Source organism: Lycorma delicatula, chromosome 9, assembly GCF_047948215.1.
Source record: "Lycorma delicatula isolate Av1 chromosome 9, ASM4794821v1, whole genome shotgun sequence".
NCBI lineage: Eukaryota > Metazoa > Arthropoda > Insecta > Hemiptera > Fulgoridae > Lycorma > Lycorma delicatula.
The window spans coordinates 96,388,332-96,413,752 of record NC_134463.1 but is presented as its reverse complement, the minus strand read 5'-3'; the positions used below and the strand labels follow the sequence as shown (position 1 = coordinate 96,413,752).

Below are 25,421 nucleotides of genomic sequence, written 5' to 3'. Positions count from 1 at the left end.
CAAAGGAAGTAATGAGCAGGTTGACATTAGTTTTTTTTAATGCTAATTTATGAAAAAACTTTAATTTAAATAATATGCAGACTTTTATTAATTTATCATAATTTAATTATGCAGTCAATTATTAATTTATGATAAACTCTTCATTTTTAGATTATGTTCTAAGTTACTAAAACATAAAAGTGTTCTTCCATAGGACATTCCAGTACTAAGTAAGCAGCCCAATGCAGTGTTATTTCATGGAACTGTTATTTTCTATCATAATACATTTTATAGCTTGGCCTAACAAATTTTTACTAGAAAAGTAGAATGAAGGAAGGTATTGTATCACGGTACTGAAAGATTGATTCAGCAAAATGTTCAAAATAAAATTAAACAGGAATTTTTTACTACAATTAATATCATAATTTCATCTTACACAATAGAGATCATATAGGATTGTACAATCTTCTGAAGTTCATTAAAACTGGATAAGTAACTCCTGAGCATGTAAATAAGAAAAAGCGTTATATAAGAAAACCAGTTGGTTTTCTTAAAATGAATTAATTTTATTGTTTTCTATAAATAGCCGAATAACGTAGCAGCTGGCTATTAGTTGGCTGAAACTCCACTATAAACATACACACTATAAACATATGAATCATCGGAACAGAAAATCACTGTTAAAAATTAAAGTTTTGTTTGTGAATTATGAGTATGAGGCAGCTTCATACTCATAATCTTGTTTTTGTTACTCGGTCATTACTTGATTGAGTGCTCGTGGTAATTTGAACAGTTTTTAAGCTTTACGTACTGTAACTGTGGTTTCACCATCTTTTAAAAATTATGACTCAATGTAGCTAAAAATACATATTATTAAAAATACGTCCAAAAGCCTGGTTTTCGAGTTTTAACAACTTTTTCTAAAAGAACATTAGCCAGTTAAATTTATCAATAGGAAGATAATACGTTGGTACTCCTGACTGAGTAGCGGGAAAGTATCCCGTGTGTAGACAGAATTAGTAGTTATAAGTACTAGAAGTGAGTTATTGGTTTTGCGTTTTTTCTTTTTAACATGAGCCATAATATCGTGTTTATTTTCATTTCTGTTTAATCTAAATGTCTTTGTAGCCGTTTATTTAACACGTTCAAGGGAAAGGTAAGAATTGGCTGCATAGTGTTCTGAAAAGCATGGAGGAAAGTAATACTATTCAGTACACAAAACTAGAAAAGATTGGTGAAGGTACTTATGGAGTGGTTTATAAAGCTGTAGATAAGGAATCTGGGGACGTTGTTGCGCTTAAGAAGATAAGATTGGAAGGGTGAGCCGGCTAATTATCTTGATTTGATATAGGTTATGTTTTTAATACATTTCATCAATTACAATTTTTCTGTAATATTTTTTTAGGTACTCGTAGGTATGGTGATTTCCCCTTATCTAGAGTTCAATCTGCAGTTGAAAATTTTAAAGCACTGATAGTAAATCATATGTTTTTATCCAGTTTAATGTATATGGTATATAAACCATAATAACTGCTGCTTACTGTTATCATATTCTCACTGAAATTATAATCAACAATTTTTTGTGAATTTCTATTTAGTTTATTTGTGAAATATGTTAAACTTTTTTTTGCTAATAATTTGTGATGAAGTATTCATTTTAATATATTATTTAAATTAAAACAAAATTAAGGCACATTTATGTAGTCGCTTAAATTATTGTGTTTACAGTTAGATGTATTATAAACTGATTTTAAGCTAATGCTGGTGAATTTTGCCAATTTTTTTGCTTGTAGTCATTTTTAGTTTATCTAAAGTTTACAGTAACTGTTACATCTACAATACAACTTTCCATTTATATTAATTTAATAATCCAGTGTAATTATAATTTCTCTACAATTAATTAGTATTAAATAAGTTGTTGCTGTTGTAAAAACTTGCTTAACAGAGGCAGTGTTTTTGCAGTATTGCTTTTTGATGTCATTGTATTACTTATGTCTGAAGTACCATGAATTTGTCACCTTACAGTATTTAGTAAATTCAGTGGTTATAAATTTTTATCTAATTTACAGTTTTGTGTGAAGAAACACGTTATAAACATTTGAAAAATAAATGTAAATATAATTCCTAATTTTAAATTTCTGGAATGTGCTTACAAATCTTTATAAAGCTGCTTTTTAACTTATTTAACTTTATTTTATCTTATAAGTTAAAAAAAAAAAAAATGGTATGAAGTACAATATTATTATTGATTATGTCTGTTTTGAAGTTGTTATAATTTCTGTTATTCAGGATGCTTTACATTTATATAGTTAGTATTGTGTTTGTTTCTGTTCGATGGGTAGTAAAGATAGATTCTGATTCTTGTATATAATGCTTGAATGTAAGTATTGTCTGTGGCTAAACATTAATTCTGTTTGATTTAATATTTGCTACATTTATTATAATATTAATTACTCAATCTGTGAATTCTCTTATATGTTTTGGCCGCGTTTATTCTGTTTCAATTTTTTAAATGCATTGGAGTAAACTTACCTGAAAAAACCTTTTTTCATGATTTTAAATTAGCTTTGATGATCTCTTTATCACGAAGTGTGTTTGAAATTTCCTTTTATATATTTTATTGTATTCAGACCCAAATTTCATTTGTATATTTTGTCATATCAGAGGTTGATTTTCCAGCTCCATCTGTTGTTCCTTGCTGGCACATAGTAACTAGCCAATGGAGCAACCACTTAAAAAACCTTGAATGGCATTTTCTGGAAATCTGTAAAATAAATTTAAAAACTGATTTTTGTTTATGTGTTTTTCTTAAGTTATATACGAACAGTGATTTTTGAAATATTTAAAGATTTAAATTTTTTAATATTGTGTGCTTTATATTTCTTATTTTATTATACTGTTGACTTTATATAAAATTATTTATTCATTCATTTTGTTTATTCTCTTTATTAGTTACTGACATTTTTAAACAGTGTCAGTTATCTACGTGAAGGGGAATGTTATTAATCAGACTTTAAAACTAATTATACGTTACTTAAAGAAAAAGAATAATAAAAATTTTGAAATTAAGAAAAAATGAAGCTTTTTTATATATTTATATCATTTACATTTAAAATCATTTTTATATTTCACCTGATGTATCTGTTAATATATGTTTGAAAATCATATGTTCTTCCCTTATTTACACATAATATGTTTTTCTTGTTGGCTTCCGTGGCATAAGTGGTAGCGTTTCTGACTTTCATCTGGAGGTCCCGGGTTCGAATTCCAGTCAGGCATGGCATTTCCACACATGCTACAAATCAATCATCTCATCTTCGGAAGCAATACCCAATGGTGGTCTTGGAGGTTAAAAAAAATGTTTTTCTTAGACTGTGTAGCTTGTGTAAACTTGCCTTGATTTCTTCTTTTAGCTTGATTTTTCTTGTAATTTTACTATGATTATTACAATTTGAAATAGATGTTTTTATCTGTTTAGTGAATCTGAAGGTGTTCCATCAACTGCAATTAGAGAAATATCGCTCTTAAAAGAATTAAAGCATCCGAATGTTGTACGCCTTTTTGATGTTGTACATGTTCATAATAGATTATTTTTGGTATTTGAATATTTATATAAGGATTTGAAGAGGTTCATAGATAGTTGTGAAGAAGACCTTCCTCTAAAACTAGTTAAGGTAATGAATATTTAAATTTTGATTTTTTTTTTTTTTAATAAAATGGTATTTTCTCATTTGAATATTTTTAAGTAGATTTGAGGCATAATCTGTTAAATCTAATTCTCGGTAGGTAAATTGATTTGTGTAAGAGATTGATATTTAAAAGTCTCCAGAGATCTAGTGTAGCTTTTCGGAGCATATAGTTAACTGTGTTCCTTGGCCATATAATAATAATTGGACCTTAGCTTATTATCTGTTACCTTGATTAGCAGGCCAGGCCACTCCGACAAATGTCTGTCGATGTTGGTGGTGAATTTGTTTCCTTTTTTCAATTTTGTTAATCATTAATCATTAATTTGTTAGAATACATGTTTATTCTAAGGCATTAAAAAGCAAGTCAAAATTTCTCAACCTGGTTAGTTCATAAGAAAAATACGGTCTTTTATTCTATTCATGGTATGGTACACTATAATTATTTTAATGCAATGAATAATTAAGTGAAAAGAATATGTTGGAGTTGATCAAGGTGTATTACCCTTGATTCCTTAATCTCCCCATTGTATTTTGAAGTTATTTCTTAACTACTGTAAAATTATAAATGTTATTTCATCGGTAATTGCTAGAATATGGGAGGGCTGTATGCAGTAACATGTGTTGAGCAATTTTGTATATTAACAATCTGTCAATATATTTAAAATGAAATAAGATGTACACATTTGTTTAATGTAATATGAGTATTTATTTACTCTAATAAAATATACAGTAATCTAAAGAACCTTTTTAATCATCAACACTAAACTCAAGTAACTCTTAACACACAGCAATTGTGTATCAAAATTGATACACAATTGCTCGACAGTCTGCTCACATATGTTATAATTTTATTGCCAACTTTCAACATACCCCCTCAATGAAATTGTTCAAAACCATATATTTTTAATATCAATCTGTTTACAATCTAACACATTAAACTTTCGAAGTACCTTTTTTAAGTATTGTCTTTGATCAGTAACCGTGATACCTTCAGCTACATTTTGTTTGACGTTTATACCTAAGAAATTAGTAATCATACCAAGATCTTTCATTTTAAAATTTTCATTTAACATGGATTTTAGTTTAACTACTTCTCTTTCAACTACTAATTAGCAAATCATTCATATATACTAATAAAAATATCTTTTCATTATTTACACTTCATGTATAATGTATAATCATTGTATAAACAATGATTATTTTTAGAACTAATTAAACTTTCATTTTTCATCACAGAATCAAATTCATATTTCAATCTCTTGATGATTTTCCAAGTCCATATATAAATTTATTTAATTTGTAGATTTTATTACTACAGATTTCAATTCTTTTAAACGCCAATTTAGTCTAAAACTTCTTTATTTACTGATGATTTTACTTCAGTTCTTGTATTCATTTCATTTAAAATTTTCAGTTCAGCTTTTATAGCTTCAGTCTGTTTATTTGCATCACCATAATTTATTGCTTCTGCATTTGTTGTTGGTTTATCTTCTGTATTGACACTCGCAAAGCTTGTTTTATAATCTTTCAAACAAACTGCTTTTTTCTTCCAAGATTTTGATTTTCTTTTTCGTTTTCCTGTAGGTTTGCTATTTTGTTCATCACTTATATAATTCTGTCTTTCTCTTCAGTTATCTCTTGTTTCTCTCAATCTCTTCATACTGAATTTCTTTGATAATATTTGTCATTTCAGTTACATTTTTGAATGCTTTTCTTCATTGTTAGTTTTGTAACTGGTTATTGTGTTGCTTGGACTGAAAGAAAACTTATGTTGTTTGCACTTTATACAAGCATACATCCGTCTCGTCAGTAAGTTTGTTATTCTTTTTTAAAAAAATCTTTATTCGTGCATATTGGCAAGCTTTGTTCTGCAGTAGTATTAGCTATCAGAGATTTAAATGAAATATAACAAAAAACCTTGATAAACATTTTAGACAATGGCGATATTGCATACATTATTCTTTGTAAATTTCCATTTGTTTTGATCCAAAATCATTTTGTATCCCATACTCAAAGCACCATTCATTGAAAATAATTTTACTTTTAAGTCCTGAATTTACAGAACATTATTTATTGATGATGAAACTCGTTCAAGACCATTGTAACTGAGTTTATTTTTCCAATATCCATGATGTCTATCTTTGATCCAGCTATTATTACATATCTTGATTTCTGTGTAATCTTCCAATAGTTCTTGCCCTATGACACACATCTGCTTCCTTGCACCAGTATCCACAATCCAAAATTCTCCAGACAAGTCTCCAAACATCGCAGTTACCATAAATGCATTACTCGTATTTTTCTTTTCTTTTTCTAATGTAAAATGACATTCATTAATGAAATGTCCTTTTATTCAGGAAGAGCATGTTCGTTGATCTTGTTTTGTACATAATCTTTCATTCCATAATCCTTATTAAGATATCCATTTTTTTGCAATTAAACATTTCCTTTTACTTAATGTATCACTTGCCAAAACAACTGCTTGCCCTTCTGTGTTATTCAGACATTTCTCTTAAATTAACAGTCTCGATAAAATCTTTAAGCTTCTGATTTTCAGCTGGAACTTATATCTAAGCGAATAGCCGGCCTCTGTGGTACAAGTGTCTTGGCTTGGCCTTTCATCCAGAGGTCCTGGGTTCAAATCCTGGTCAGGCTGGCATTTTCACATGAATTGATTGTGTATTGATTCAGGGGATCTCATCCCCTGAAGCAATACGTAACGGTGGCCCTGGAGGCTAAAAAAAAATCAGAAAGTTACCAAGCAGTTGTAAAATGTCTAAAATAATCAAGTAACATCAAAATTTTTGTTATAATCATCTGATCTGACATTGTTTCACCAAATTGCTTAAATTGATTTACCATTCTTCAAATATCTTCACCTTTGTATGTATAATTCAGAAATCTGTATACTTGTGGTTGACATTTGCTCAAAATTAATTTGTTTGAAATTTTCATGTAGTCTTACTTAATAATATTAATCACTGCACTCATTCCTGGTAACATTTTGCTGTGCATTACTATTACACTCAAATTTGGTGATACGTATTAACCAACCCACACTAAATGTTAGAATAAATTAAATCCAAAATTCATATTTAATCAAATAAAAAATAAAAAAAACGAAAATTAATGAAACCCATATAATTAGGTGAAATTTATATTAATTTTTTTCTACTTAAATTTGTATTTAAACTTAACCTCAAACTGATGCAGTTTTCTTTGTTGTAATATTATACTATTTTTTTTTTTTTTTAATTTTCTGCGACGTTCTGGACCATAAGCTATTAAAAATGTAGGGAGATGTACACATATATTTAATGTGATATGAATATTTAATTAGACTTATAAAACATCGAATAATATAAAGAGTCTTTTTAACCATCAACTGTCGGCACTGATTCTGAATTCAAGCAACTCTCAACACAATTTAACGATCTTCCCATCCTCGACATTCTGTTCACATATATTATAATTATAGCATTAGTTGTGTTGTTTCTTTCTATGCAATATTTATCTAACTTTTTTTTTAATTTCCTTAGAATAAATAATGTACTTCACCAAAGTAATGTCATCTGTACTAGATTGAAAAGTACAAATTAACAAGTGTTACTCATCTCTATTGCTAAACAACAAATACATATGATTTTGTTTTGATGAATTCAAACATTTTATATTTTATTTATATATTATTTTTATGATATAAACAAAAGTTTATATCTCTACATACTTTATGGTTGCGGTTACTTATAATTATATTATTATTAAATAATATGATTATTTCTTGACTTGCCATTCAGTATATATTTTATATAATGTCATATATCATGATATTTCAATCATTTTTATGATGATACATTTTCCTCTTAATCAACCAACTACGTCAATACTTGTTATAAAAATTTTGTAAAATGTTTGTTTTAAAACATGCTTATAAGGTTTACAAAATATATCAGAAAAATATTTTTATAAAAATAACAAAAAAAAATGGAAAGTATAATATAAGCTTATTATTATTTTTCTAATAAACAGTGTGACAAAAAATTTATATTGCAGCCTTATTGTAAATTCTTTAAAAAGTATTTATGTTTGAAAATTAGTAGTGAGAATTGAAAAGAATCATTGACAGTTGAAATATTACCTAAACCTGTTTCTGAACTACAAAGATGTATTCATATGGATTTGGATGAACTGCATTTGTACCCGCTATAATTGTTTACTACCGTGGGTTTAATATTAAATGCAGAGAAAACAATTTAATTGAATTTTTTATGATGAAATCTTGTTTTTGATTAGTGTTCAAGTAATCTAAATCATTATTATAACAATAGACATTATTATAACAATCAGAATTATAACAAGTAAACCTTGTTATAATTCAAAAAGTTGTAATAAAATATCTGTGCTTAAGGAAAATTTAATATGAAAACTTAAAAAATAAAACAATTAAAGCAAAGTTTTTTAAACATTTAAAATGATTATATTGTTTAAAATAAAATTGTTAAAATTATTTTTTCTTTGTCTACTCAAGTTGGAGTGATGTTATTTCTTTTTAGGGGATTGCTTATCACCCACCGGGTTGGTCTAGTGGTTAACGCGTCTTCCCAAATCAGCTGATTTGGAAAGTCGAGAGTTAGAGCGTTCAAGTCCTAGGAAAGCCAGTTATTTTTACACTGATTTGAATACTAGATCGTGGATACCGGTGTTCTTTGGTGGTTGGGTTTCAATTAACCACACATCTCAGGAATGGTCGAACTGAGAATGTACAAGACTACACTTCATTTACACTCATACATATCATCCTCATTCATCCTCTGAAGAATTATCTAAACGGTAATTACTGGAAGCTAAACAGGAAAAAGAAAGGGGATTGCTTATCACCCACCAGGTTGGTCTAGTGGTGGATGTGTCTTCCCATATCAGCTGATTTAGAAGTTGAGAGTTCCAGTGTTCAAGTCCTAGTAAAGGCAGTTACTTTTATACGGATTTGAGTACTAGATCATGCATACCGGTGTTCTTTGGTGGTTGGGTTTCAATTAACCATACATCTCAGGAATGGTCAAACTGAGACTGTACAAGACTACACTCTTACATGTCATCCTCATTCATGAGGATCCTTTGAAGTAATACCTGAACGGTAATTCCCGGAAGCTAAACAGGAAAAAGAAAGAAAAGGAGATTGCTTATCCTCACTTAGAAGTCTTAAGACCATCCAAAAATATTAACCATCATTTCATTTATGTATTGTATTAAAACTCTTACTTGTTGAACATCTGTTTTAAGGTTCTTGACTTATTTTTCCCATACTGCTTGAAACACTGATGATGCAATTTAAAGTAACCATGTCTCATATTCAGAGGGTTTTAAAATGGTTAATGGATATTAGTATAAAGTGTTCCAAATGAAACTGTGCACCAATGTTTACAAAAATATGATTTATTATACTTAAATAACAATGATAAAAACAGGAATAATACTTAGTACAATGAATTTTTATTTACAGGAGGTGCTCAATGTAATCACTATCTGCCTCCAGAAAAACCTGAACACATTTCAACATGTTTGAAAATACACACTGAAGCACCAAATGAGTGATTGCATTTATAAATGCCATTATGTTATTTTTCAGTTTATCAAGGGTGTGAGGATTGGTCTTGTTCTCTTTCTGTTTTAGCCTCTGGAACCACTGTAAGGTATTACTTAAGAGGATGAATGAGGATGATATGCATGAATGTAAATGAAGTGTAGTCTTTTACAATCTCAGGTCGATCATTTCTGAGATATGTAGTTAATTGAAACCCAACCACCGAAGAACACCGGTATCCATGGTCTAGTAATTAATTGCCTTTACAAGGATTTGAATCTTAGAACTCTTGACTCCGAAATCAGCTGATTTGCGATGACAAGTTCACCACTAGACTAACTCAATGGGTAAAAACAGATCTTGTTAACAGAGACTTTCATTACCCCTTATAAACACAATTCTGTTGGTGTAAGATTTGGGGATTTTGGAAACCAGATATGCTTTGAAATAAGCAACCCCTAAAATTTTACACATCAAATTTAGTGAAGTATGCTTCGTTGCTCACTCATCTTGAAAGTAGGCTTCAGCAATTTCTCAATAGGCTGATTAAAGGATAAATGGTTTCATTGCAATCATGTTTTGAGTTTACTGTTTTCTAGAAAGACTGAATGGTTATCTGCTTATGTGATATAACACCAAAGTGCAGTTTTTTTCACTATATAATGGTTGCTCAAAGTTCTGGTCAGGAATATTCACAGACTACATATACTGTTCTGTTTGTTGACATGGTAAAAGAAACCAGTTGTTTCATCTGAAAAAAAGAAAGTTATATTGAGAATATCTTCTCCTTTTCCATTTATAAAATTCAAAAACCTGGTAATATTCTATCTGATTAGAAAAATTCAGTATTATATAACTGATACATTGCATTTATTTTGTGCTGGGTAATTTTAAATATTTACTCATTGCTCTGTACGTACTGCATGAAATTTCTGCTTATTGTATCAGTTTTCTGATTGGATTTTTTGGACTTTGATCAGAAATATCAACCAACTGTTCCTTTTGTCATAAATGATCTTCTGGACTCAGGTATGTTTTTGACAGATCAGTTTCTTGAAACTTATTGATCAAGTCACATACATCACATTGTGATGTGAAACATTGATGATAAAACATGATGATGGAACTAATGATAAAACATTTCCATTATCTATTCTGTGTTATCACCACCAAAACAAAATGCATTTACAACCAAAAAAAAAAATACAAACTTCAAGTTTAAAACCATTGTCGCACACTGCAGTCAAAAGAGTAAATAGAAGCTTCATTGATTATGGAAGTAAAAAGTATTGTCAACAATGAAACATGGAAATCAGCTGTGGGTAAAGTCAGCTGTTAGTTTCTGTTGAAGGCAAAGATGCCTTCTGCATCTTTGCAGAAGGTAATGGTTCCCATAAACAGGAAAAGTCAGGGATTTTTAGAAAAAATCAGGAAAAATTGCAAAATATTTTAGAGAATTGCATTTTTGTTACCGAATTAAGATTATATTAGTTATTAAAGTATCTTTTAAGTAATGCCAAAATATATTTGATGAATATATTTGATTTCCTGGCATCGTGAAGTGGTGACCCTATTGCCCATCACATTGCAACTATGTGCTTCAAGCAGCTGTTAACATGTCCTGTTCTTATTTACATTCCCCAATTATTCTTTTATATTAAAGGAGGAATATTCTAAATTGCAGGTCATTATTTCAGTAGTAAAAGTTCAACAAAAAATTACTATTGAAAAATTTAAAGGTTGTTAACTGTTTTCTTGGCATTTCCTTCAAACCATCAATGTTTTTTTTTTTGTTGAATTTTAGATAATTAGTTGCTTTTAAATGCCTTTTAAATAAACTTTAAATATGACTGTAATAATAAATAAAAAAGGTGTGAGTTGGGCAGCTATGGTGATGGTGGAGGCTGCAAAAAAATAAAACTTATACATTTTTTGGAGTAAATGGCAATAGCGAACATTATGAGTCAGGAAATTTTTACTGAATTAGTCAGGAAAAACTAATCTTAAAATTTGGTGGGAACCCTGAGAATACTGCTGTAGGCTATTTATTCACAAATATAGAACATTAAGATGTCATAGTAACAAAGTATCTTCCAATACACTAAAAATTAAATGTTTATTTTAAACCTGTCTCCTGCTTCTAATTTATTAATTTCAAAAAAACTTCAATATTGATTGCATCTGTTTTTCAACATCAATAAGAGTGTAGTGTTATAATTAAACAAATTATATTAAATTTTTAGGACTGATTGTAGGTAATAAATTTATAATTTTCAAATACAGGATAAGATATAATATGTTTAGTTCCCTATGAAAAATATATCTCTTAAATTCTTCTTTTTTTCATATAATATTTAGTCAAATTTATTTTCCTTCAGTTTATTCAAATTTTAATTCATTGAATAAACTATTTTGGAATGTGTATTGCTGTTTAAAGAATCTACTTATTCCTTTTTTTTTCTTTCAGTGTCAGTATTCCTCGTCAGATTTTTTTTTTATTAAGATCCTCACTTTATTTTATAAAATAAGAGTAAATTCTGGTGCATAGTAGATAATGTGATTCGTTATACCACTTACCAGACTTTTAGTAGAATGGTTGTCTCTTTACTTAGGCCTCTCATAGTATACGTATATATATATATATATATATATTTAAAGTTAAGCCCTTATTGAATTTTTTTCTCAGTTGGAAGCACTATTTTGTTGTGACAATATCGATTAAATATTCATGAAGGTCTCAAAATTTAGGATTACGTTAAATATAGCCTCTCCTTTTCAGTCTATGTTGCAGACATGCCAGAGACAAGATCTAAAAAGCATGGCTACAACAATGACTGTGCTGACAACAAATTGTAGATCATTTGAAGAGTCGGAGGAGATCCTGATGGCTGACCTGGAGAAACTGGGAAGGTACTTCCGAAGATGGCACCTCCAACCAAATGCTAGTAACATAGGAGTCATGCTTCCATCTGAGTAACAAGTTCACTAATAGGAAGCTTAAAATTCTGTTCGAGAATACATGGCTCTTTCACAATAAGACACCAAAATACCTAGGCGAGACACTTGTTAGAACGCTTTCATTTAAGGAGCCCCTAATGAAAACTGCACAGAAATTGAAAGTGAGAAACAACATTATATATAAGCTCTGTGGAACAACATGAGGAGCATCAACTTCCACTTTGCACACATCGACTCTGAACCTCACCTTCTCGGCTGCTGAATATTGTGTGCCAGTATGGCTTAACATCCCTTATAATCATAGAATTGATGCTCAACTTAATAACACTATGAGAATGATTGCTGGGGTTATCAGGTCTACTCCTGTGGAATGGCTTCTGGTATTGAGCCACATATCTCCCAAACCTGCGCTGCATAAACACTCTTGTAAGAGAGTTCAAGAAGATTATAGACAATTGAAACCTACTAATACATGAGGACATTGAGGATGCCAATCGTGGTCGCCTTCGATCTAGAAAGCCACCTATCAAAACAGCAATTGCCGCCACAGAGGAAGGATGTAACCTAACTGACACCTGGCATCAAGAATGGACCACAAAGCAGAATAACCAAATTCCATGTATTACTCAAAAGCCGCCAGGTTTTGACTTGCCATGTAAGACATGGCCAACGCTAAACAGAATTTGAACTCAGCATGGTAGGTGTGTCTATTTCCTGTATAAATGGGGTAAAACACTGACGCCCCTTTGTGATTATGGTGAAAATCAAACTGTTAAACACATCACAGAAATTTGCCCTAGGACACTCCCTGTGAAGGGAATCCTGAAGATTTCCTAATGGCTACTCCAGAATCAGTAGCTTATATTAATTTGTTAAATGTTTGTATGTAATTTTTTACTGTAACTGGTGTGTTTTGGTGCCATACGCTAAATAAATAAATAAATTGTTAACTTTTTTCTAATATCTTGTTATTTTCTTAACTACAATGTGGATTGTTCTTTAGAAAATGTATAGATAATTTTAATATATTTTTTATGGATATTATCTATTTTCTCTTTTTGCTATATTTCTCTCTTTGCAGTTGTCTTTTATTGTAACTATACCTTTTAATGGCTGTTTGATTAAGATAGGCTTGTTTTATTTTTCCTTTTTTTAGAGTTATCTGAAGCAACTGCTTGCTGGAATTTTTTACTGTCATACTCATCGAATTCTTCATAGAGATTTGAAACCTCAGAATTTATTAATGGATATAAAGGGAAATATTAAGTTAGCTGATTTCGGTTTAGCTCGTGCGTTTGGTGTACCACTGCGTAGTTTTACACATGAAGTTGTAACATTATGGTATCGTGCACCGGAAATATTGCTTGGTACTAGAGTTTATACAACTGCTCTTGATATATGGAGTTTAGGCTGTATATTTTCAGAAATGGTCTGTATTTATTTATTGTTTTATTAAAGTCGTTGTGTATTGCTTTTGATAAATATTGTAAAATATATGTTTATAAAAAAACCACCAAAGAAAAAAGTAAATGGCATGGATATTTCTTTATGCTTTCAGATAGTACTTTCATCTTCAGAAACAGTTATAATTTTTGTAAACAGATTTCAGAATATCTTTTATATGAAAACAGTTGTCAGAATTAAAACTATTCTTCTGTTTGGCCAGGGGAACAGGAAACAAATATGAAATTTTATTTAAGTTGTTTTCATTTACTGCTAGCATAAAGAAGCCATTGCTTACAATTTATTTGGTGGTTTATAAACTTTAATGTGTTTAATGAAATTTATAGATTTAACTTTAACTCTTAGCGAAGTTTGATACGTAAATTGGAATTTATTTGTATTAGACCTATTTTCAATACATACAGTAACAATGTAAATCTCCATAGCCAAGATACTAGCAAAGGGTTTGCATAACCATTATTTCAAACTCAATAAATCTGTTTTAGAGCTCCATGAATGCTAAACAAAGCTTTTTGTAACTAAACCTTGAACCAGACCAAAAACATTTGAATGATGATATTGCTTCAAAAAAATCTGAAAATCCATTAATAACATGTTTTGGGCAACTGTAGTTTTGTAAAATAAAATTCTGGAAATAATTACAAAAATAATTGGATTGATGATTGCATATTTTTTGTTCATAAATGTATAAATCACTAACTATCCTGTTGCCTCATACATTATAAAGACCAAGCTCATACTTTAAAAATGGCCAAACAAATGTGCGTGACGAAGAGCAGAGTGGCAGGCCCAATGTTCAGACTGATAAATCATTGAACAAATGAACTGAAAATTGCTATGTGATTGGCGATTGATGACTAGTGCCCTGGCTAATGAATTCCTGTATGTTGGACGCACCTCTGTGTACCCGATTGTCACAGAAAAGCTCAGATATCACAAATTGTGTTCATGTTGAGTACTGAAAATGCTCACCGACCAACACAAAGGACAAAGAATGTGCAGTGTCTGAGCGTTTTTGGACCACTATCAAAGATGGAGATGATTTGTTTTCCCACATTTTTAAAGGAGATGAGACGCGTACATCCTACACCAACACAGAATCGAAACAACAGTTAATGCAGTGATGCCATTCAAGGTCCCCAAAACAGAAAAAGTTTAAGCAATCTCTGTACACGAGTTGAAAAATGTTGGCTACCATTTTTTGGGATGAAAAGGTCGTCATTTTGGTTGATTTCAGGGAACTTGGATCAACAGTTACAGCTGACGTGTACTGCGAAATGCTCACCAAACTGAGATGTGCGATTCAAAATTTATGATGATGAACTGTCATCCGCCATAATCTTCCTTCACGACAATGCACGTCCTCACACCGCTGCCTTAATGAAGAAGAAGATTCATGATTTTTGTTAAGAGCTTTTTGACCACCCTCCATATAGTCCCAACCTTGCTCCTAGCGACTACTTCCTTTTCTTGCATTTGTAAAAGTGGCTTGGAACAATGGTTTGAAAATGATGAGGAACTCAAAACTGCTATTGTCAACTGGTTCAATTCTCAGGCAGCAAACTTCTATGCAGAGGGGTTGAAGAAACGTGTAGCATTATGAAAAGTACTTAGAACTGAATGTGATTATGTGGAAAAGTGAAGTAGATATGCAGTAAACTAAAACTAAATAAAAACCTTTTCTCACAAGTTAATTTTTTTTAATGACCAAACGACTTAATTTATGAAATGCCTCATATAATAAATAAAAAGATAAAAAAAAAAATCAATTGTTTGGAAGAAATTTAATTCAGGTTAGCATTATGTATTTTATATATGCAGAACATTTCCGTGGTATAATGGATAAATAGATATATTGATTAGTTAGTGCCTAACTTTATCTGATAGGCACTTCACCTAATAGTTTAGTTTTTGTGAAACTCTGGATAGGAAACACAACTTTTGCATAGTTCCATAGATACACAGGAATACTACCCTACTAAGCACAGTATAAAGTAGTTGCTGCCAAGAACCAGAAAGTGATGCCATAGATGGAACTAGAGTAGCTAAATCACCTCCCAAGACACTTGAAAAAAAAAGGAGGTATAAGGAAAAGGTAGAAAAGAGGGTTGATAAATCCTTAGAGATATTGATAGTATAAGGTTAATTGCATTGAGACCCACTTTTATTGGATAGGTAATACTGTTTATTGTGCAGCTTTCAATCAGGATTAGAGTCTATAGCATGATCTACAGGCAGCTGTCAAAGATGTACTATCTTTACAGAGTCTGGCATTTTCAGTGCTAATCTAGAATGGTCCAGCCTTCACCCAGAGAACTTATTACGGGCATAAAAAGATCATGGATAGAAAGTGATAGATGGTGAGTGAGGATGATATGCATGTAGAGGAACTGCAACATGAGAAAAAACCCACTCAAATGTTGGCTTAAGGCCCCTCCAGGTAGCAAATGCCATCATATCCAGAATCCTTAAGTAGATCAGGAAATTTTTATCTGATATGAGAGCAACTTATTTCTTATGTAGGATTTTAGATTAACTACTTATCATATGCAACAGAAATTGTTTTTCCTCTAGAAATAGATTCACTTGAGAACAGACTAGATTCCTAAAGTAATGGCCATTCTCATGAGGAAATATGCACGTAAACTATAAATGATTCAGCCTAGTGGAAGGTAAAATAACTCCAGTGATTATGATGTTTTTCATGGGCCCAGTTCCTATGAAATATATCATGGAGTAACAATGCTTATCTTCATTTTACTCTAGGTGTAACCTAGTCAAGATGTGAATTGAAATGCATAATGAACTAATGGTTTGGAAACATAATGGACGACAAGTAAATTAAATTAAACAGGTTAGACCTTCTGTATATCTTTCATGTAGAAGGGTTAATTTCTGTACCAACCCATTACCATGTAAATTTAAATGTTGTAGTTTAGATAGAAATTAATATAAGTTCTTTTAAGGGTTTATTATTGTTTTGTGTTAATTTAAATTTACGTATATATTTATACAGTAGTGTTTTAATTAACATTTTATTGAAACAGAGATCATAAAAAATTAGTTTTCTGTTAGGAATAAGAAAATGAGAGAAATTAAAATTTTTTACATAATTGTGTTGATTACTGTAATATTATTTTAATGAATTCCACAATATAACTTGACTGCATTCTTTTTATATATTTTCTTTGATATTTGGTTTTAATAATTTATAAAGTTATATTTTTTATTATTCTTTTTTAAATAAATTTCAGGCAAGTCGCAAACCACTCTTTCCTGGTGATTCTGAGATTGATCAGATATTTAGAATATTTAGAACACTAGGTACACCTGACGAAAAAGTATGGCCTGGTGTTTCTCAGCTTCCTGATTATAAACCATTATTTCCTCGATGGGATACTCAAGAAGTGTCTCAAATTGTTCCAAACTTAGGGAAAAATGGAGAAGATTTATTTGAGGTATTATTTATTACTTTTTATTTTTATTTTACACTTTGTTAATATATCAAAATCAACTGGAAAAAACCCATTGAAATGTTTAGAAAATTTATTATTTTAGTAGAAGTGGATTTGTTCTCAAGAGTATTTGTTTTCTTTGAAGTAATTTTTTTTTAAGCCTAAATTGTTGAAGTCTCAAAAATCACTTTGGCCTATGACACAATGACTTTAGTACCTAGACTATCACAAATTATAACCACTCAACATACAATCGGCCATTTTCAGCAACAGCACATAAATATTGGTTCTGTTGTTCTAAATAGATTTCATTTTAATGCTGAGGGCCTAAGCAAATCAAAGTGTGAGTGTTTAAGCAAAATCCTCTTCGAAAACAGCATCATTATCCTTGTACTACAAGAAACTAATATTGAGAATCCAGAAAACTGCAATAGACAATATTCCAAAGTATTCAGACTGTTGATCATAAGATGTACATTGTGGCAATGTATGTGAGAGAGGACATCAATGAAGTGTCAATTATCCACAAAACTTCTAATAACAATATATTTATATTTGCAGTAAAAGTGTCTGAAATGACTATAATTAATTTTTATAAGCTTCCTAACATCCAGTGGCCAGATACTGTGCTTTCCAGTTTTGAACATCTTGTCCTTTTTGTCAGGGACTTCAGTAGTCATCATAGTTCATGTTGATACTTGTTCGATGATAATAATGGCAGAAGCTTAACCAGCTGGGCCTAACACAACTTCTTTTTAATATTTGATGCAGATGATGCAAGCACTTTTTACTCAGCTTGGTGGCGTTGTGGATATTTGTGCCTCTCCTCTGATCGATCTTTAAAGCCCAAGGCAGTGGGTAGGAGATTTTTTGATGCCTTCTCCCACACCCAGATTATTTCCTTGACCGTGAACTTTAACAAAGCTGGTTGGGAGATACAAGGCTTGAACATAACGTCAGGTTTATTCCTCCTGTAATAAAAAACTATGATCAGTTCAGTAGTCTTCTACAGCACTCAGCAAAAGCCTGCATTCCACAAGGTTGTAGATAGAACTATATTTCAGGTTGGAGTCAAGGATGTGTGGACCCTTATCAGAAGTTTAATGGGTTCGGAAAGTCTGACACAGATAATAGACTGCTGAGCTCTCTTGATAAAGCTAGAAGAGAGAAGTGGGTAGAGTTGAAGAGCTTGGGGACTCCTTAGAAAAATTTCCACTGGTAAGCATTCAATTCATTGCATAGTGTCACATCCTGACCCTCAAGCCATCGCTAAGTGAATTGTGGGTTTGTCAAAGTCACTCTATCTTCCTTCTGACAAACATGTTCTGTATAGACTGAAAAACTTAAATCTCATTAGGCACCCCTGGAATCTCTGGAAAGTTTACCTTGAAGGAGCTAGAAGTGGCGATCTCTGCTCTACCAACCAGGAAATCAGCTAGATTGGACATCTTCCAAAATATTTTAAATGTGTTGGCGTGAAGGTAAAAAACATGGATGTTTTTAATACTATATTAGGTAGTGGCGAATTGCCTAAGACTTATAAAACATCTAAGATAGAACTCCTCTGAAGCCTGATAAAGATCCAGAGCATGTGGAAAGTTATTAACCAATGGCCCTCTTAAGTGTTTATTATAAATTTCTTGAGAGAATGCTATATAACAGAATTTCACTTGTTTTAGATGCCAGTATTCCAGTTGAAGAAGCTGGTTTGAGACCTGGAAGAAACTGCTGTGACCAGGTTTTGGCTCTTAAGTCTTTAATTGAAAATGAGTTTGACAAAAAGAAGAAAACCTCAGCAGCATTCATTGACCTCACGGCAGGTTATGATGCAGTCTAAAGAAAAGACCTCTTAGTTAAATTTTACAATCTTATTCCAACAACAACTTCTAAATTCTACGTTATGCAACAGGTTATCAAGGTCTGCTTGGGTTGTAAGGAAAGCTCATTTAGATACTTTAATGATGGTCTTCTCCTGGGAGCTTTCTTGCACCCCTTTTGTTCAATGTTTGTATGGCCAACATCCCCACTACCAATGCAGGATGTTTATCTATTCCGATATTTCTTTAGCTTACAAGCATAAGGACTTCCAACTAACTGAAGTCACATTCCTTAAAAACTATTTTAGAACCTGGAAGCTAAAAAACCCAAACCAACAAAGATGTAAGTAGCCTGCTTTCACTTGATTAATTGATTCAAATTTAATATGTGTTTTGATGGGTAAGACTCAAACGTAACGAACACCCACCATACCTGGGAATTTAGATTGCTCTCGTAACATTCAGAGACCACCTTCAAAAATTGCGGCAAAGGTAAGAACCAGGACTAATTGTACAGCATCTTGCTGGATCAACTTGGAAGCCTATGCTAAAGCCCTGCATACGACAGCTTTGCCCATGGTTTATTCCTGCATCAAATACTGTGCTCCTGTATGGCTAAATAGTTCTCATGTTAGAGGGGTCGTCCAGCTGAATAGGATCTTGAGAACAATTAGTAGTACCCTCATGGTGATGTCTTCCACACTCCCAGTGCGTGTAACATAGCTTTCACTGAAATTTGGCACAAAATGGCTCTGCTCAGAGACTACAACAAAGTTAGATATTTTCCGCATTTCCCCATCCACCAGGATATTTCTTTCTGAGAAGAATGGCTCAGGTCAAGAAACCAACCTTTGAAATCAGCTTCCCAATTGATTGAAATAGAGTTTATAAAAGCCAGCTGGACGACATCCTCTGGAATATGCTTGATGGACTTAATAATTTTTTAGTTTCTAACGTGACGAACTAAATAGTTGGAATTAAACTTCCTTGAAGGGAATGAATAGATTGTTTTGAATAGTTTCTATAACAAAATGGTCAGGTGCAGTTATTGGAAGTTTAAATGGGGACTGATGTGTAATCAGTCATGTGATTGTGGAGTTGATCTCAAACTATGAAACGTATAGTTAATGATTGGCCTTTGCATGCCTTTCCTGGGGAACTAGCTGGTTTGAACAGAGTAAGTGGGGCAGGACATGAATGGTTAAAGGAATTGGAAAAGCTTTGTCATCCTTTTTTTTTAGATTTAACTTTTTTTTACATTAGTATTATTTACTGATGCAGATACTTCCTAATGAAGAGATTTTACAATAAGTTTCAAATTTATGCCAACTGGTAGCGCCTCAGAGAAGTGTTCTTGGTCTTTGCTTTCGTTATTGCTTTTTTTTTTTAATTACCTGCATCAAATTCTCAACCCAATGCTTCACATTAATCTCTGTGACCGTTTTTGCAGATGATACAACTGCATCTATACCTAAATTATTTAAAATAAATTGAAAGTTCTACTATAGCTCAAAAACATCATTCACTTGGATTGTAATCATCTAACTTTAAATATGGCTAAACCACTGCATTTTGTTTCTCAGGTAGACATAATATTGCTGATTGTGTGGGTAGAATTCCCATTAATGATGATAGTATTTCAGTTACACACATAATGTAATTTCTGGGTGTTTAACTTGATGACAAGTTCTCATGGAATGGTTAAATTGATTTTGTTTATAACAAAATCAAGCCGTACTGTTTTGTTCTTAAGTGCCTTAATAAAGTGCTAAGCTTTTAATCATTATTGAATATTTATTATCCCTATATATATATATATTCTCTTGTGAAGTATGTCATCTCTTGGGGCTCTGTCAAAAGGTCAATGAGTTTTTAAGATACAAAATTGGGCTGTCAGTTCCTTGTTTGTGACCATATGCAATGAATTGCTAAGACTGATGTTTAGGAATTAAATATGTTTCCCTTGCACTTATATTTATGAATGTGCAATCTTTGCTAAAAAGAATGTTCACTCGTTCTTAAAAAATAACAATATCCACCTCAACCAAACAATAAAGTTTACTACTGATATCTTGTTTTTTTTTCTTTTTCTGCTTAGCTTCTGGAACCACTGTAAGGTATTACTTCAAAGGATGAGTGAGGATGATATGTATGGAATGTAAATGAAGTGTAATCTTGTATAGTCTCAGATCAACCATTCCTGAGATGTGTAGTTAATTGAAACCCAATAACCAAAGATCACACCAGTATCCACAATCTAGTATTCAAATCCGTATAAATGATGACGACGAGTTCACCATTAAACTAACCCGGTGGATTCGTATGAGAACGCATCCTAGTTGTTAAAAAAAAAATGTTTAAAACTAATAAAATATCCTCCTCTCTTTATTGACAACTGAAATAGGAATTAAAAATGAAAATCATCACATTAAAATTTTTACACATTAAATCAAAAACTAAAAAAAAGCTTAAACAACAGCTAAAATTCTGTTTTCCATATATTTAAAAATTAACTTATATACTTTTTCTTTAAAAAAGTTACAAAAGGTGAAAAAATATACCAATTATATTTCACAATCGTAGAAAGATATAAAACATGGTACTTTTAATTCATATTTTTTTTAAGGGAGCCTTCAAATAAATTATAATTCATAAAAAATAATGCAGAAATTAAAATGTTTTAGTGCAATAAAAACTAATTTTTTCTTGATACAATTCAAAGAAAATTAGTCAATTTTTTCTTTCGTGACTCGTAGCAGTAATGAATCCTGTTACTATTTTTTTTTTCATCTAATTTTGAAAGCAATTTTAATCTCAGATCGACTATTCCTAAGATGTGTGGTTAATTGAAACCAACACCAAAGAACACCAGTATCCATGATCTAATATTAAAATAAAAGTAAGTGCTTTTACTAGGGTTTGAATTTTAGAACTCTCTACTTCAAAATCAGCTGATTTGCTGTGGTGATGAGTTCACCACTAGGCCAACTTTTTCTTTCTTTCTTTTTCCTGTGTACCCTCCAGTAATTACCGTTCAGATAATACTTCAGAGGATGATATGTATGATGAAGTGTAATCTTGTACCGTCTCAGTTCGACCATTCCTGAGATGTGTGGTTAATTGAAATTCAACCCCCAAAGAACACTGGTAACCATGATGTAGTATTCAAATCCGTGTAAAAATAACTGACTTTACTAGGACCACTAGACCAATCTGGTGGGTTAGTTTGCTGATATCTTATTTTGTGTAACTCATCACCATATTTAAGCTTATGATTAAGATCTTTAACTTTCACTGACATTTTTAATAAATTACCAAAAAACTTCTAATTTAAAAATACAATTTTTTTACAGAAGCAAAAATAGTACTCTCTGATGATGAATTTTTAAATAATTCCAATTAAAAGTTAATGAAAGCACTGAATTTTCTGCATTATGTGTATATAAATGTGTGCTCAAATAATTTTCAATGCCACTTTCTTAATTGTGAATTATTTTTTATACTTAATATCTTCATGTATGTAATATGTTTACCTTAACATTATTTCATGTGATTATATTTTTATGGATTTTAATCACATTTGCTATTTAACTTATAATTAATTGAACGAACATATTCCTGATACGATTATATAGTGCATTATTATGTACCAATACATTATGATGGGGTCAGAATAATGGGTTTAATTTATTTACTATGTTTTTTTGGCTTTTGCCAATTCATAGATGATGTCACTATCATCAATAGTAAAAAAAATTCAAAGATAATGTTAATGTGAAAAAACATGATATATATGTGCATTATTAGAGTACACAAAATAGACAGTTGACTGTCAACAAAGAAAATTGATGTGATTGGACAAGATGGTAAAAGTGTTGTGGATATGGTTATGATAAACTGTGTTTCTGCCACCCAGTAGTTTTTCATATCCTAGAATGTCAGGGGATACCCTGGAAATTAAAGGTTGTAGAGTCAGTGTTAACTGCTAAACCACATTCATTTAATTGTTGGTTGCTATAGATCGCCAAAGTTAAGAATCTTGGTTGTTATTATCATCTTAAAAAGATGATAATATAATGGGGTACTTTTCCATTATCTGTTAAGAAATGTGAATTGCTGAAATTACTTAATCTTACATATTTAGTTATCATTCTAAATATATTTCATTTAGCTAGCAAGTTTATTCAAGTTTACATGTTCATTCACACATGTCAAATGATTACGTTGCCACAGTATTCTTCTTGTTATGTAGTTTCGTAAATTGTGTTTGGCAGTTCAGTCAGTCTATATGAATTTTGTACGCCTTGTTGAACAAGTTACAAATGAAAATGGCGCTGTCGCATTGTTTGTTACAGGAGTATGGCATTCTCCATAATTCGTGTACTTGTCAGTGCAGTCATGACATGATATTACGGATGGGTTCACCGGGATTGGTGGTTGTGCTCATGGGATAGCTGCAGCAAGAATATTTATGACGTTCAAAATTGCCTTTCCGCAAAAATTTTTTTTTTCCATTTATTGTTGGACTAAGGCACTATAGTTGGCCTTAGTTAAATTTTGCGAGGAAGAATTAGAAATAAACTACAATACAATAGTCGACTGGTGCAACTACATGTGGGAGGTGTGTGCTTATAACATAATGAACAATCTGGTACAAATTGGATGGATACTACCTCAGTAGTGGATCTTAGGTAGGTTTTGTATTGAAACACGAGTGCTTCATGCTTGTGATACCAGGTAGAAGTACTAACTCATTGCTACTGTTGGTAACTAATTACTTAAGAGCAGCTCTACTATTATTTCTGACAAATGGAATTCATAGCTTCCTGGTAAATTACATTCATCTAATTTTTAATCACTCAGAAAATGTAATTGATCCTCAAATTAGGGCATGCACACACACCCAAACAATTGAATGCAGTTGTAGATTGGCAAAGAATCAAATTAAGAAGCAGTTTTGCACCCACAGGCAAATGGTTAATTTACCTGGCAGAGTTCATGTGGCGTTAGTGTAATTGTGCGTTTGATTTATTTATTAAGATTTTGCAAGATATTGCTGTTTACTGGCCACTTCAGTGGCAGGTAAGAATTATCGTTTCATTTTGTAATTAATATTGAAAATATTAATTTATCATTTGTATTTAAAAGTATGAACTGATTTATTGTCAAAACAGTTTTAATTTTGTTATGAAAATAATTTTAATAAAAAAAGTTTTAAATATAAATGTAATTTAAAAAATGTAAATATCCAGGTCTTTAAATAAATCTCACATTATTAAGAAAAATAACCTGTAAATGAAGTAATTCAGATTTCTTGACAGATAACAGAAAAGTACCGTAAAATGGTTTAGTGCTTCTAAAAGATTTATGACCTGGTTGAATTTTCTACTAACAGAAAATAAATCTACAATGCAGTTTTTGCTTTTAATACTAATAAAGAACTTTCCACAAGTCCAATTTTCAATATTATCATTAAAGTGATAGTTTTATGAGTAAAATCAGTCATTTTTTATCTCCATAAGATAAATTTCCTATATTAATGAATTTAATAATTATGATTGCATGATAGAAGTTTGATTCTGTTCAGCATATTTTATATTAGAAGCAAGAAGTTGTAATTTGCAAATCTTAATATATGACAAGATTTTGGTTATCTGTACTTTTACTGCAAATAACCTTAAATTACTATTTTAGATATCTTTTGTTTCAGAAAATGGTCACATATGATCCAAGTAAAAGAATAACTGCAAAGAATGCTTTGAATCATACATTTTTTGATGATGTTGAACTAGTTCCACCTACAGTTGTAAAAACAAAAGAAGATATATAATGAATTATTGATAATGTAAATAAAATAGAAATTTTTATGTCATTTCAGGTATAAAATTTTTGTCATTCCATTTTTAACAGTACTAATTTTTAATCAGCTTAACAAACTTAAAATTTATTTTTGCATTTTATTTATTTATATAATATTCTTGATTTTTTTTATTGGTTAATGTCTAATTAACACCAAAGTATGACTGCTTTACATAGAAAAATTGGCTTCTTTTACAATCATTCATTTCGTTTTTTTTAGATATTTGTTTGTATTACCGTTAAAGGAAAACTGCAATCTTTTTAAGCTTTATTGTATCAAAATTTGTTGAAGATATAATGATAGTTAAGTTCATTAAAAAAAAGTCTCATTAACAACTTTATAACTTAAATATTTTTAGTGAATAGCTTGTAGAATTGCACCCTATCAGTAGAATGTTTTTCATTTCATTAAAGTTTGCTAATTACCACTATTTAGTGGGTTTTTTTAACACAACTCTGCTTTAAAATTAATGTTTTTGTGTGCAACAATTGAATTAATTGCTATTAACTCATATTCATAATAAATGGATATTTTTGTGTACAGAACATATCCAAGGCCTATCCATTGTTTTTTAAATTTATGATTATTCTCAATGTAAAGCATTAATGACAATATTAT

At 30.8% G+C, this 25,421-nt stretch overlaps 1 protein-coding gene across 1 annotated transcript; it reads left to right on the top strand.

Annotated features, from left to right (window-relative positions):
• The first annotated feature begins 1,125 nt into the window (after positions 1–1,125).
• On the top strand, positions 1,126–24,773 carry LOC142330717 (cyclin-dependent kinase 2-like). Its single transcript, XM_075376163.1, has 5 exons — positions 1,126–1,298; positions 3,458–3,653; positions 13,364–13,636; positions 16,926–17,129; positions 24,654–24,773. The coding sequence occupies exons 1-5, from the start codon at positions 1,168–1,170 to the stop codon at positions 24,771–24,773; spliced, it is 924 nt and encodes a 307-aa protein (XP_075232278.1). The 5' UTR covers positions 1,126–1,167.
• The last annotated feature ends 648 nt before the right edge of the window (positions 24,774–25,421 follow it).

Bases quoted from the DNA above. Each gene is read 5' to 3' on its own strand.
- LOC142330717 (XM_075376163.1), top strand. From the start codon at position 1,168: ATGGAGGAAAGTAATACTATTCAGTACACAAAACTAGAAAAGATTGGT. The intron at 1,299-3,457 runs GTGAGCCGGCTA...TTATCTGTTTAG, and splicing joins AAGAAGATAAGATTGGAAGG to TGAATCTGAAGGTGTTCCAT. The intron at 17,130-24,653 runs GTATTATTTATT...CTTTTGTTTCAG, and splicing joins ATGGAGAAGATTTATTTGAG to AAAATGGTCACATATGATCC.